The sequence below is a fragment of the Heterodontus francisci genome, chromosome 43, assembly GCF_036365525.1.
Source record: "Heterodontus francisci isolate sHetFra1 chromosome 43, sHetFra1.hap1, whole genome shotgun sequence".
NCBI classification, from domain to species: Eukaryota; Metazoa; Chordata; class Chondrichthyes; order Heterodontiformes; family Heterodontidae; genus Heterodontus; species Heterodontus francisci.
Window position 1 is genome coordinate 9,849,028 of NC_090413.1, and position 12,091 is coordinate 9,861,118.

The 12,091-nt window shown below is 45.1% G+C and overlaps 1 protein-coding gene across 3 annotated transcripts in view; it reads right to left on the reverse strand.

Annotated features, from left to right (window-relative positions):
• The window catches only part of LOC137355586 (ultra-long-chain fatty acid omega-hydroxylase-like), a 162,961-nt gene that overhangs the window by 90,635 nt on the left and 60,235 nt on the right, over positions 1 to 12,091 (reverse strand). Inside the window, exon 1 of one of the 3 annotated variants that reach the window (XM_068020867.1) lies at positions 9,371 to 9,396. The exons of the other annotated variants lie outside the window; for them this stretch is intronic. Coding sequence (XP_067876968.1) covers positions 9,371 to 9,381 — 11 coding nt within the window. The 5' untranslated portion in view covers positions 9,382 to 9,396. Of the gene's footprint in view, positions 1 to 9,370; positions 9,397 to 12,091 lie in introns of those variants that run through there. 3 annotated transcript variants of the gene reach the window in all.

The window sequence follows — 12,091 nt, forward strand, 5'->3', positions numbered from 1 at the left end:
ATTATACAATCACCCTATCACCATCCCTTCACTCTAACAAATGATACAATCACCCCATCACCATCCCTTCACTGTAACACATTATACACTCACCCCATCACCATCCCTTCACTCTAACATGTTACACACTCACCCCATCACCATCCCTTCACTCCAACAAATTATACAATCCCTTCACTCTAACACTTTATACACTCACCCCATCACCATCCCTTTACTCTAATAATTGATACACTCACCCCATCACCATCCCTTCACTCTAAAACATTACACACTCACCCTCTCACCATCCCTTCACTCGAACACATGATACACTAACCCCATCACCATCCCTTCACTAAAACATTATATACTCACCCCATCACCATCCCTTCACTCTAATAATTGATACACTCACACCATCACCATCCCTTCACTCTAAAACATTACACACTCACCCTCTCACCAGCCCTTCACTCGAACACATGATACACTAACCCCATCACCATCCCTTCACTAAAACATTATATACTCACCCCATCACCATCCCTTCACTCTAATAATTGATACACTCACCCCATCACCATCCCTTTACTCTAATAATTGATACACTCACCCCATCACCATCCCTTCACTCTAAAACATTACACACTCAGCCTCTCACCATCCCTTCACTCGAACACATGATACACTAACCCCATCACCATCCCTTCACTAAAACATTATATACTCACCCCATCACCATCCCTTCACTCTAATAATTGATACACTCACACCATCACCATCCCTTCACTCTAACACATTACACACTCACCCCATCAGCATCCCTTCACTCTAACAAATTATACACTCACCCCACCACCATCCCTTCACTCGAACACATTATACACTCACCTCATCACCATCTCTTCACTCTAATACATTATGCACTCAACCTATCACCATCCCTTCACTCTAACACATTACACACTCACCCCATCAGCATCCCTTCACTCTAACAAATTATACAATCACCCCATCACCATCCCTTCACTCGAACACATTACACCCTCACCCCATCACCATCCCTTCACTCTAATACATTATACATTCACCCTACCACCATCCCTTCACTCTACCACATTACACACTCACCCCATCATCATCCCTTCACTCTAACATATTATACAGTCACCCCATCACCATCCCTTTACTCCAAAACATTACACACTTACCCCATCAACATCCCTTCAATCTAACAAATTGCACACTCACCCCATCACCATCCCTTCACTCAAACACATTATACATTCACCCCATCATCATTCCTTAACTCTAACACATTGCACACTCACCCTTTCTACCATCCCTTCACTCTACCACATTACACACTCACCCCATCAACATCTCTTCACTCTAACACATTATACACTCACCCCATCACCATCCCTTCACTCTAACACATTATACATTCAACCCATCACCATCCCTTCACTCGAACAAATTATACAATCTCCCCATCACCATCCCTTCACTCTAATACATGACACACTCACCCCATCAACATCCCTTCACTCTAACATATTATACAGTCACCCCATCACCATCCCTTCACTCTAACACATTATATACTCACCCCATCATCACCCTTCACTCTAACACATTACATACTCACCCCATCACCATCCCTTCACTCTCTCACATTACAAACTCACCCCATCACCATCCCTTCACTCTAACACATTACACACTCACCCCATCACCATCCCTTCACTCTCTCACATTACAAACTCACTCCATCACCATCCCTTCACTCCAACACATTACACACTCACCCTACCACGATCCCTTCACTCTCTCACATTACAAACTCACCACATCACCATCCCTTCACTCTAACACTTTACAAACTCACCCCATCACCATCCCTTCACTCTAACACATTACACACTCACCCCATCACCATCCCTTCACTCTCTCACATTACAAACTCACCCCATCACCATCCCTTCACTCGAACACATTACACACTCACCCCATCACCATCCCTTCACTCTCTCACATTACAAACTCACCCCATCACCATCCCTTCACTGTAACACGTTATACACTCACCCCATCACCATCCCTTTACTCTAACATGTTACACACTCACCCCATCACCATCCCTTCACTCCAACAAATTATACAATCCCTTCACTCTAACACTTTATACACTCACCCCATCACCATCCCTTTACTCTAATAATTGATACACTCACCCCATCACCATCCCTTCACTCTAAAACATTACACACTCACCCTCTCACCATCCCTTCACTCGAACACATTATACACTCACCCCATCACCATCCCTTCACTAAAACATTATATACTCACCCCATCACCATCCCTTCACTCTAATAATTGATACACTCACACCATCACCATCCCTTCACTCTAACACATTACACACTCACCCCATCAGCATCCCTTCACTCTAACAAATTATACACTCACCCCACCACCATCCCTTCACTCGAACACATTATACACTCACCTCATCACCATCTCTTCACTCTAATACATTATGCACTCAACCTATCACCATCCCTTCACTCTAACACATTACACACTCACCCCATCAGCATCCCTTCACTCTAACAAATTATACAATCACCCCATCACCATCCCTTCACTCGAACACATTACACCCTCACCCCATCACCATCCCTTCACTCCAATACATTATACATTCACCCTACCACCATCCCTTCACTCTACCACATTACACACTCACCCCATCAACATCCCTTCACTCTAACATATTATACAATCACCCCATCACCATCCCTTCACTCGAACACATTACACCCTCACCCCATCACCATCCCTTCACTCCAATACATTATACATTCACCCTACCACCATCCCTTCACTCTACCACATTACACACTCACCCCATCAACATCCCTTCACTCTAACATATTATACAGTCACCCCATCACCATCCCTTCACTCTAACACATTACACCCTCACCCCATCACCATCCCTTCACTCTAATACATTATACATTCACCCTACCACCATCCCTTCACTCTACCACATTACACACTCACCCCATCAACATCCCTTCACTCTAACATATTATACAGTCACCCCATCACCATCCCTTTACTCCAAAACATTACACTCTTACCCCATCAACATCCCTTCAATCTAACAAATTGCACACTCACCCCATCACCATCCCTTAACTCTAACACATTACACACTCACCCTTTCTACCATCCCTTCACTCTACCACATTACACACTCACCCCATCAACATCTCTTCACTGTAACACATTATACACTCACCCCATCACCATCCCTTCACTCAAACACATTATACATTCACCCCATCATCATCCCTTAACTCTAACACATTACACACTCACCCTTTCTACCATCCCTTCACTCTACCACATTACACACTCACCACATCAACATCTCTTCACTCTAACACATTATACACTCACCCCATCACCATCCCTTCACTCTAACACATTATACATTCAACCCATCACCATCCCTTCACTCGAACAAATTATACAATCTCCCCATCACCATCCCTTCACGCTAATACATTACACACTCACCCCATCAACATCCCTTCACTCTAACATATTACATACTCACCCCATCACCATCCCTTCACTCTCTCACATTACAAACTCACCCCATCACCATCCCTTCACTCTAACACATTACACACTCACCCCATCACCATCCCTTCACTCTAACACATTACACACTCACCCTACCACCATCCCTTCACTCTCTCACATTACAAACTCACCACATCACCATCCCTTCACTCTAACACATTACAAACTCACCCCATCACCATCCCTTCACTCTAACACATTACACACTCACCCCATCAACATCCCTTCACTCTAACACATTACACACTCACCCCATCAGCATCCCTTCACTCTAACAAATTATACACTCACCCCACCACCATCCCTTCACTCGAACACATTATACACTCACCTCATCACCATCTCTTCACTCTAATACATTATGCACTCAACCTATCACCATCCCTTCACTCTAACACATTACACACTCACCCCATCAGCATCCCTTCACTCTAACAAATTATACAATCACCCCATCACCATCCCTTCACTCGAACACATTACACCCTCACCCCATCACCATCCCTTCACTCCAATACATTATACATTCACCCTACCACCATCCCTTCACTCTACCACATTACACACTCACCCCATCAACATCCCTTCACTCTAACATATTATACAGTCACCCCATCACCATCCCTTCACTCTAACACATTACACCCTCACCCCATCACCATCCCTTCACTCTAATACATTATACATTCACCCTACCACCATCCCTTCACTCTACCACATTACACACTCACCCCATCAACATCCCTTCACTCTAACATATTATACAGTCACCCCATCACCATCCCTTTACTCCAAAACATTACACTCTTACCCCATCAACATCCCTTCAATCTAACAAATTGCACACTCACCCCATCACCATCCCTTAACTCTAACACATTACACACTCACCCTTTCTACCATCCCTTCACTCTACCACATTACACACTCACCCCATCAACATCTCTTCACTGTAACACATTATACACTCACCCCATCACCATCCCTTCACTCAAACACATTATACATTCACCCCATCATCATCCCTTAACTCTAACACATTACACACTCACCCTTTCTACCATCCCTTCACTCTACCACATTACACACTCACCACATCAACATCTCTTCACTCTAACACATTATACACTCACCCCATCACCATCCCTTCACTCTAACACATTATACATTCAACCCATCACCATCCCTTCACTCGAACAAATTATACAATCTCCCCATCACCATCCCTTCACGCTAATACATTACACACTCACCCCATCAACATCCCTTCACTCTAACATATTACATACTCACCCCATCACCATCCCTTCACTCTCTCACATTACAAACTCACCCCATCACCATCCCTTCACTCTAACACATTACACACTCACCCCATCACCATCCCTTCACTCTAACACATTACACACTCACCCTACCACCATCCCTTCACTCTCTCACATTACAAACTCACCACATCACCATCCCTTCACTCTAACACATTACAAACTCACCCCATCACCATCCCTTCACTCTAACACATTACACACTCACCCTACCACCATCCCTTCACTCTCTCACATTACAAACTCACCCCATCACCATCCCTTCACTCGAACACATTACACACTCACCCCATCACCATCCCTTCACTCTCTCACATTACAAACTCACCCCATCACCATCCCTTCACTCTAATACATTATACAATCACCCTATCACCATCCCTTCACTCTAACAAATGATACCATCACCCCATCACCATCCCTTCACTGTAACACATTATACACTCACCCCATCACCATCCCTTCACTCTAACATGTTACACACTCACCCCATCACCATCCCTTCACTCCAACAAATTATACAATCCCTTCACTCTAACACATTACACACTCACCCCATCACCATCCCTTTACTCTAATAATTGATACACTCACCCCATCACCATCCCTTCACTCTAAAACATTACACACTCACCCTCTCACCATCCCTTCACTCGAACACATGATACACTAACCCCATCACCATCCCTTCACTAAAACATTATATACTCACCCCATCACCATCCCTTCACTCAAATAATTGATACACTCACACCATCACCATCCCTTCACTCTAACACATTACACACTCACCCCATCAGCATCCCTTCACTCTAACAAATTATACACTCACCCCACCACCATCCCTTCACTCGAACACATTATACACTCACCTCATCACCATCTCTTCACTCTAATACATTATGCACTCAACCTATCACCATCCCTTCACTCTAACACATTACACACTCATCCCATCACCATCCCTTCACTCTAACAAATTATACAATCACCCCATCACCATCCCTTCACTCTAATACATTATACACTCACCCCATCACCATCCCTTCAGTCTAAAACATTATACACTCACCCCATCACCATCCCTTCACTCAAACACATTATACATTCACCCCATCATCATTCCTTAACTCTAACACATTGCACACTCACCCTTTCTACCATCCCTTCACTCTACCACATTACACACTCACCCCATCAACATCTCTTCACTCTAACACATTATACACTCACCCCATCACTCTAACACATTATGCATTCAACCCATCACCATCCCTTCACTCGAACAAATTATACAATCTCCCCATCACCATCCCTTCACTCTAATACATTACACACTCACCCCATCAACATCCCTTCACTCTAACATATTATACAGTCACCCCATCACCATCCCTTCACTCTAACACATTATATACTCACCCCATCATCACCCTTCACTCTAACACATTACATACTCACCCCATCACCATCCCTTCACTCTCTCACATTACAAACTCACCCCATCACCATCCCTTCACTCTAACACATTACACACTCACCCCATCACCATCCCTTCACTCTCTCACATTACAAACTCACTCCATCACCATCCCTTCACTCCAACACATTACACACTCACCCTACCACCATCCCTTCACTCTCTCACATTACAAACTCACCACATCACCATCCCTTCACTCTAACACATTACAAACTCACCCCATCACCATCCCTTCACTCTAACACATTACACACTCACCCCATCACCATCCCTTCACTCTCTCACATTACAAACTCACCCCATCACCATCCCTTCACTCGAACACATTACACACTCACCCCATCACCATCCCTTCACTCTCTCACATTACAAACTCACCCCATCACCATCCCTTCACTCTAATACATTATACAATCACCCCATCACCATCCCTTCACTGTAACACATTATACACTCACCCCATCACCATCCCTTCACTCCAACATGTTACACACTCCCCCCATCACCATCCCTTCACTCCAACAAATTATACAATCCCTTCACTCTAACACTTTATACACTCACCCCATCACCATCCCTTTACTCTAATAATTGATACACTCACCCCATCACCATCCCTTCACTCTAAAACATTACACACTCACCCTCTCACCATCCCTTCACTCGAACACATTATACACTCACCCCATCACCATCCCTTCACTAAAACATTATATACTCACCCCATCACCATCCCTTCACTCTAATAATTGATACACTCACACCATCACCATCCCTTCACTCTAACACATTACACACTCACCCCATCAGCATCACTTCACTCTAACAAATTATACACTCACCCCACCACCATCCCTTCACTCGAACACATTATACACTCACCTCATCACCATCTCTTCACTCTAATACATTATGCACTCAACCTATCACCATCCCTTCACTCTAACACATTACACACTCACCCCATCAGCATCCCTTCACTCTAACAAATTATACAATCACCCCATCACCATCCCTTCACTCTAACACATTACACCCTCACCCCATCACCATCCCTTCACTCCAATACATTATACATTCACCCTACCACCATCCCTTCACTCTACCACATTACACACTCACCCCATCAACATCCCTTCACTCTAACATATTATACAGTCACCCCATCACCATCCCTTCACTCTAACACATTACACCCTCACCCCATCACCATCCCTTCACTCTAATACATTATACATTCACCCTACCACCATCCCTTCACTCTACCACATTACACACTCACCCCATCAACATCCCTTCACTCTAACATATTATACAGTCACCCCATCACCATCCCTTTACTCCAAAACATTACACTCTTACCCCATCAACATCCCTTCAATCTAACAAATTGCACACTCACCCCATCACCATCCCTTAACTCTAACACATTACACACTCACCCTTTCTACCATCCCTTCACTCTACCACATTACACACTCACCCCATCAACATCTCTTCACTGTAACACATTATACACTCACCCCATCACCATCCCTTCACTCAAACACATTATACATTCACCCCATCATCATCCCTTAACTCTAACACATTACACACTCACCCTTTCTACCATCCCTTCACTCTACCACATTACACACTCACCCCATCAACATCTCTTCACTCTAACACATTATACACTCACCCCATCACCATCCCTTCACTCTAACACATTATACATTCAACCCATCACCATCCCTTCACTCGAACAAATTATACAATCTCCCCATCACCATCCCTTCACTCTAATACATTACACACTCACCCCATCACCATCCCTTCACTCCAAAACATTACACACTTAACCCATCAACATTCCTTCAATCTAACAAATTGCACACTCACCCCATCACCATCCCTTCACTCTAACACATTATACACTCACCACATCACCATCCCTTCAGCCTAAACCTTAAACACTCACCCCATCAAAGTCCCTTCACTCTAACACATTACACACTCACCCCATCACCATCCCTTCACTCTAACACATTACACACTTAGCACATCACCATCCCTTCACTCTAACACATTACACACTCACCACATCCCCATCCCTTCACTCGAACACATTATAAACTCACCCCATCACCATCCCTTCACTGTAATACATTACACACTCAACCTATCACCGTCCCTTCACTCTAATACATTATACACTCACCCCATCACCATCCCTTCACTCAATCACATTATACATTTACCCTACCACCATCCCTTCACTCTACTACATTACACACTCACCCCATCAACATCCCTTCACTCTAACATATTATACACTCACCCCATCACCATCCCTTCACTCTAACACATTATACACGCACCCCATCACCATCCCTTCACTCTAACACATATACAGTCCCCCCATCACCATCCCTTCACTCTAACACATTACACACTCACCCCGTCACCATCCCTTCGCTCTAACTCATAACACACTCATCCAATCATCAAACCTTCACTCAAAAATATTACACACTCACCCCATCAACATCCTAAACACATTACACACTCAGTCTATAACCATGGCCTCACTGTCACACATTACACACTCACCCCATCACCATCCCTTCACTCGAACACATTATACACTCACCCCATCACCATCCCTTCACTCTAACACATTATACACTCACCCCCATCATCATACCTTCACTAAAACATTATATACTCACCCCATCACCATCCCTTCACTCTAACACATTACACACTCACCCCATCACCATCCCTTCACTCTAATAATTGATACACTCACACCATCACCATCCCTTCACTCCAACACATTGCACACTCACCCCATCAGCATCCCTTCACTCTAAAAAATTATACACCCACCCCACCACCATCCCTTCACTCTCACACATTATACACTCACCTCATCACCATCTCTTCACTCTAATACATTATTTTTTTTTTTGGGCCTCCTTATCTCGAGAGACAATGGGTAAGTGCCTGGAGGTGGTCATTGGTTTGTGAAGCAGCGCCTGGAGTGGCTATAAAGGCCAATTCTGGAGTGACAGGCTCTTCCACAGGTGCTGCAGAGAAATTTGTTTGTCGGGGCTGTTGCACAGTTGGCTCTCCCCTTGCGCCTCTGTCTTTTTTCCTGCCAACTGCTAAGTCTCTTCGACTCGCCACAATTTAGCCCTGACTTTATGGCTGCCCGCCAGCTCTGGCGAATGCTGGCAACTGACTCCCACGACTTGTGATCAATGTCACACGATTTCATGTCGCGTTTGCAGACGTCTTTATAGCGGAGACATGGACGGCCGGTGGGTCTGATACCAGTGGCGAGCTCGCTGTACAATGTGTCTTTGGGGATCCTGCCATCTTCCATGCAGCTCACATGGCCAAGCCACCTCAAGCGCCGCTGACTCAGTAGTGTGTATAAGCTGGGGGTGTTGGCCGCTTCAACGACTTCTGTGTTGGAGATATAGTCCTGCCACCTGATGCCAAGTATTCTCCGAAGGCAGCGAAGATGGAATGAATTGAGACGTCGCTCTTGGCTGGCATACGTTGTCCAGGCCTCGCTGCCATAGAGCAAGGTACTGAGGACACAGGCCTGATACACTCGGACTTTTGTGTTCCGTGTCAGTGCGCCATTTTCCCACACTCTCTTGGCCAGTCTGGACATAGCAGTGGAAGCCTTACCCATGCGCTTGTTGATTTCTGCATCGAGAGACAGGTTACTGGTGATAGTTGAGCCTAGGTAGGTGAACTCTTGAACCACTTCCAGAGCGTGGTCGCCATTATTGATGGATGGAGCATTTCTGACGTCCTGCCCCATGATGTTCGTTTTCTTGAGGCTGATGGTTAGGCCAAATTCATTGCAGGCAGCCGCAAACCTGTCGATGAGACTCTGCAGGCACTCTTCAGTGTGAGATGTTAAAGCAGCATCGTCAGCAAAGAGGAGTTCTCTGATGAGGACTTTCCGTACTTTGGACTTCGCTCTTAGACGGGCAAGGTTGAACAACCTGCCCCCTGATCTTGTGTGGAGGAAAATTCCTTCTTCAGAGGATTTGAACGCATGTGAAAGCAGCAGGGAGAAGAAAATCCCAAAAAGTGTGGGTGCGAGAACACAGCCCTGTTTCACACCACTCAGGATAGGAAAGGGCTCTGATGAGGAGCCACCATGTTGAATTGTGCCTTTCATATTGTCATGGAATGAGGTGATGATACTTAGTAGCTTTGGTGGACATCCGATCTTTTCTAGTAGTCTGAAGAGACCACGTCTGCTGACGAGGTCAAAGGCTTTGGTGAGATCAATGAAAGCAATGTAGAGGGGCATCTGTTGTTCACGGCATTTCTCCTGTATCTGACGAAGGGAGAACAGCATGTCAATATTCGATCTCTCTGCACGAAAGCCACACTGTGCCTCAGGGTAGACGTGCTCGGCCAGCTTCTGGAGCCTGTTCAGAGCGACTCGAGCAAAGACTTTCCCCACTATGCTGAGCAGGGAGATTCCACGGTAGTTGTTGCAGTCACCGCGGTCACCTTTGTTTTTATAGAGGGTGATGATGTTGGCATCGCGCATGTCCTGGGGTACTGCTCCCTCGTCCCAGCACAGGCATAGCAGTTCATGTAGTGCTGAGAGTATAGCAGGCTTGGCACTCTTGATTATTTCAGGGGTAATGCTGTCCTTCCCAGGGGCTTTTCCGCTGGCTCGGGAATCAATGGCATCACTGAGTTCCGATTTGGTTGGCTGTATGTCCAGCTCATCCATGACTGGTAGAGGCTGGGCTGCATTGAGGGCAGTCTCAGTGACAGCATTCTCCCTGGAGTACAGTTCTAGGTAGTGCTCAACCCAGCGGTCCATTTGTTTGCGTTGGTAAGTGATTATGTCCCCCGATTTAGATTCACTCTCACACATTATACACTCACCTCATCACCATCTCTTCACTCTAATACATTATGCACTCAACCTATCACCATCCCTTCACTCGAACACATTACACACTCACCCCATCAGCATCCCTTCACTCTAACAAATTATACACTCACCGCACCACCATCCCTTCACTCGAACACATTATACACTCACCTCATCACCATCTCTTCACTCTAATACATTATACACTCATCCCATCACCATCCCTTCACTCTAACAAATTATACAATGACCCCATCACCATCCCTTCACTCTAATACATTATACACTCACCCTATCACCATCCCTTCACTCTAACACATTATACACTCACCCCATCACAATCCCTTCAGTCTAAAACATTATACACTCACTCCATCACCATCACTTCACTCAAACACATTATACATTCACCACATCATCATCCCTTCACTCTAACACATTATACATTCAACCCATCACCATCCCTTCACTCTAACACATTACACACTCAGCCCATCAACATCCCTTCACTCTAACACATTATACACTCACCCCATCACCATCCCTTCACTCTAACACATTGCACACTCATCTCATCACCATCCCTTCACTCTAACAAATGATACAATCACCCCATCAACATCCCTTCACTCCAATACATTACACACTCACCACATCACCATCCCTTCACTCCAACATTTAATACAGTCACCCTATCACCATCCCTTTACTCTAACAATTAATACACTC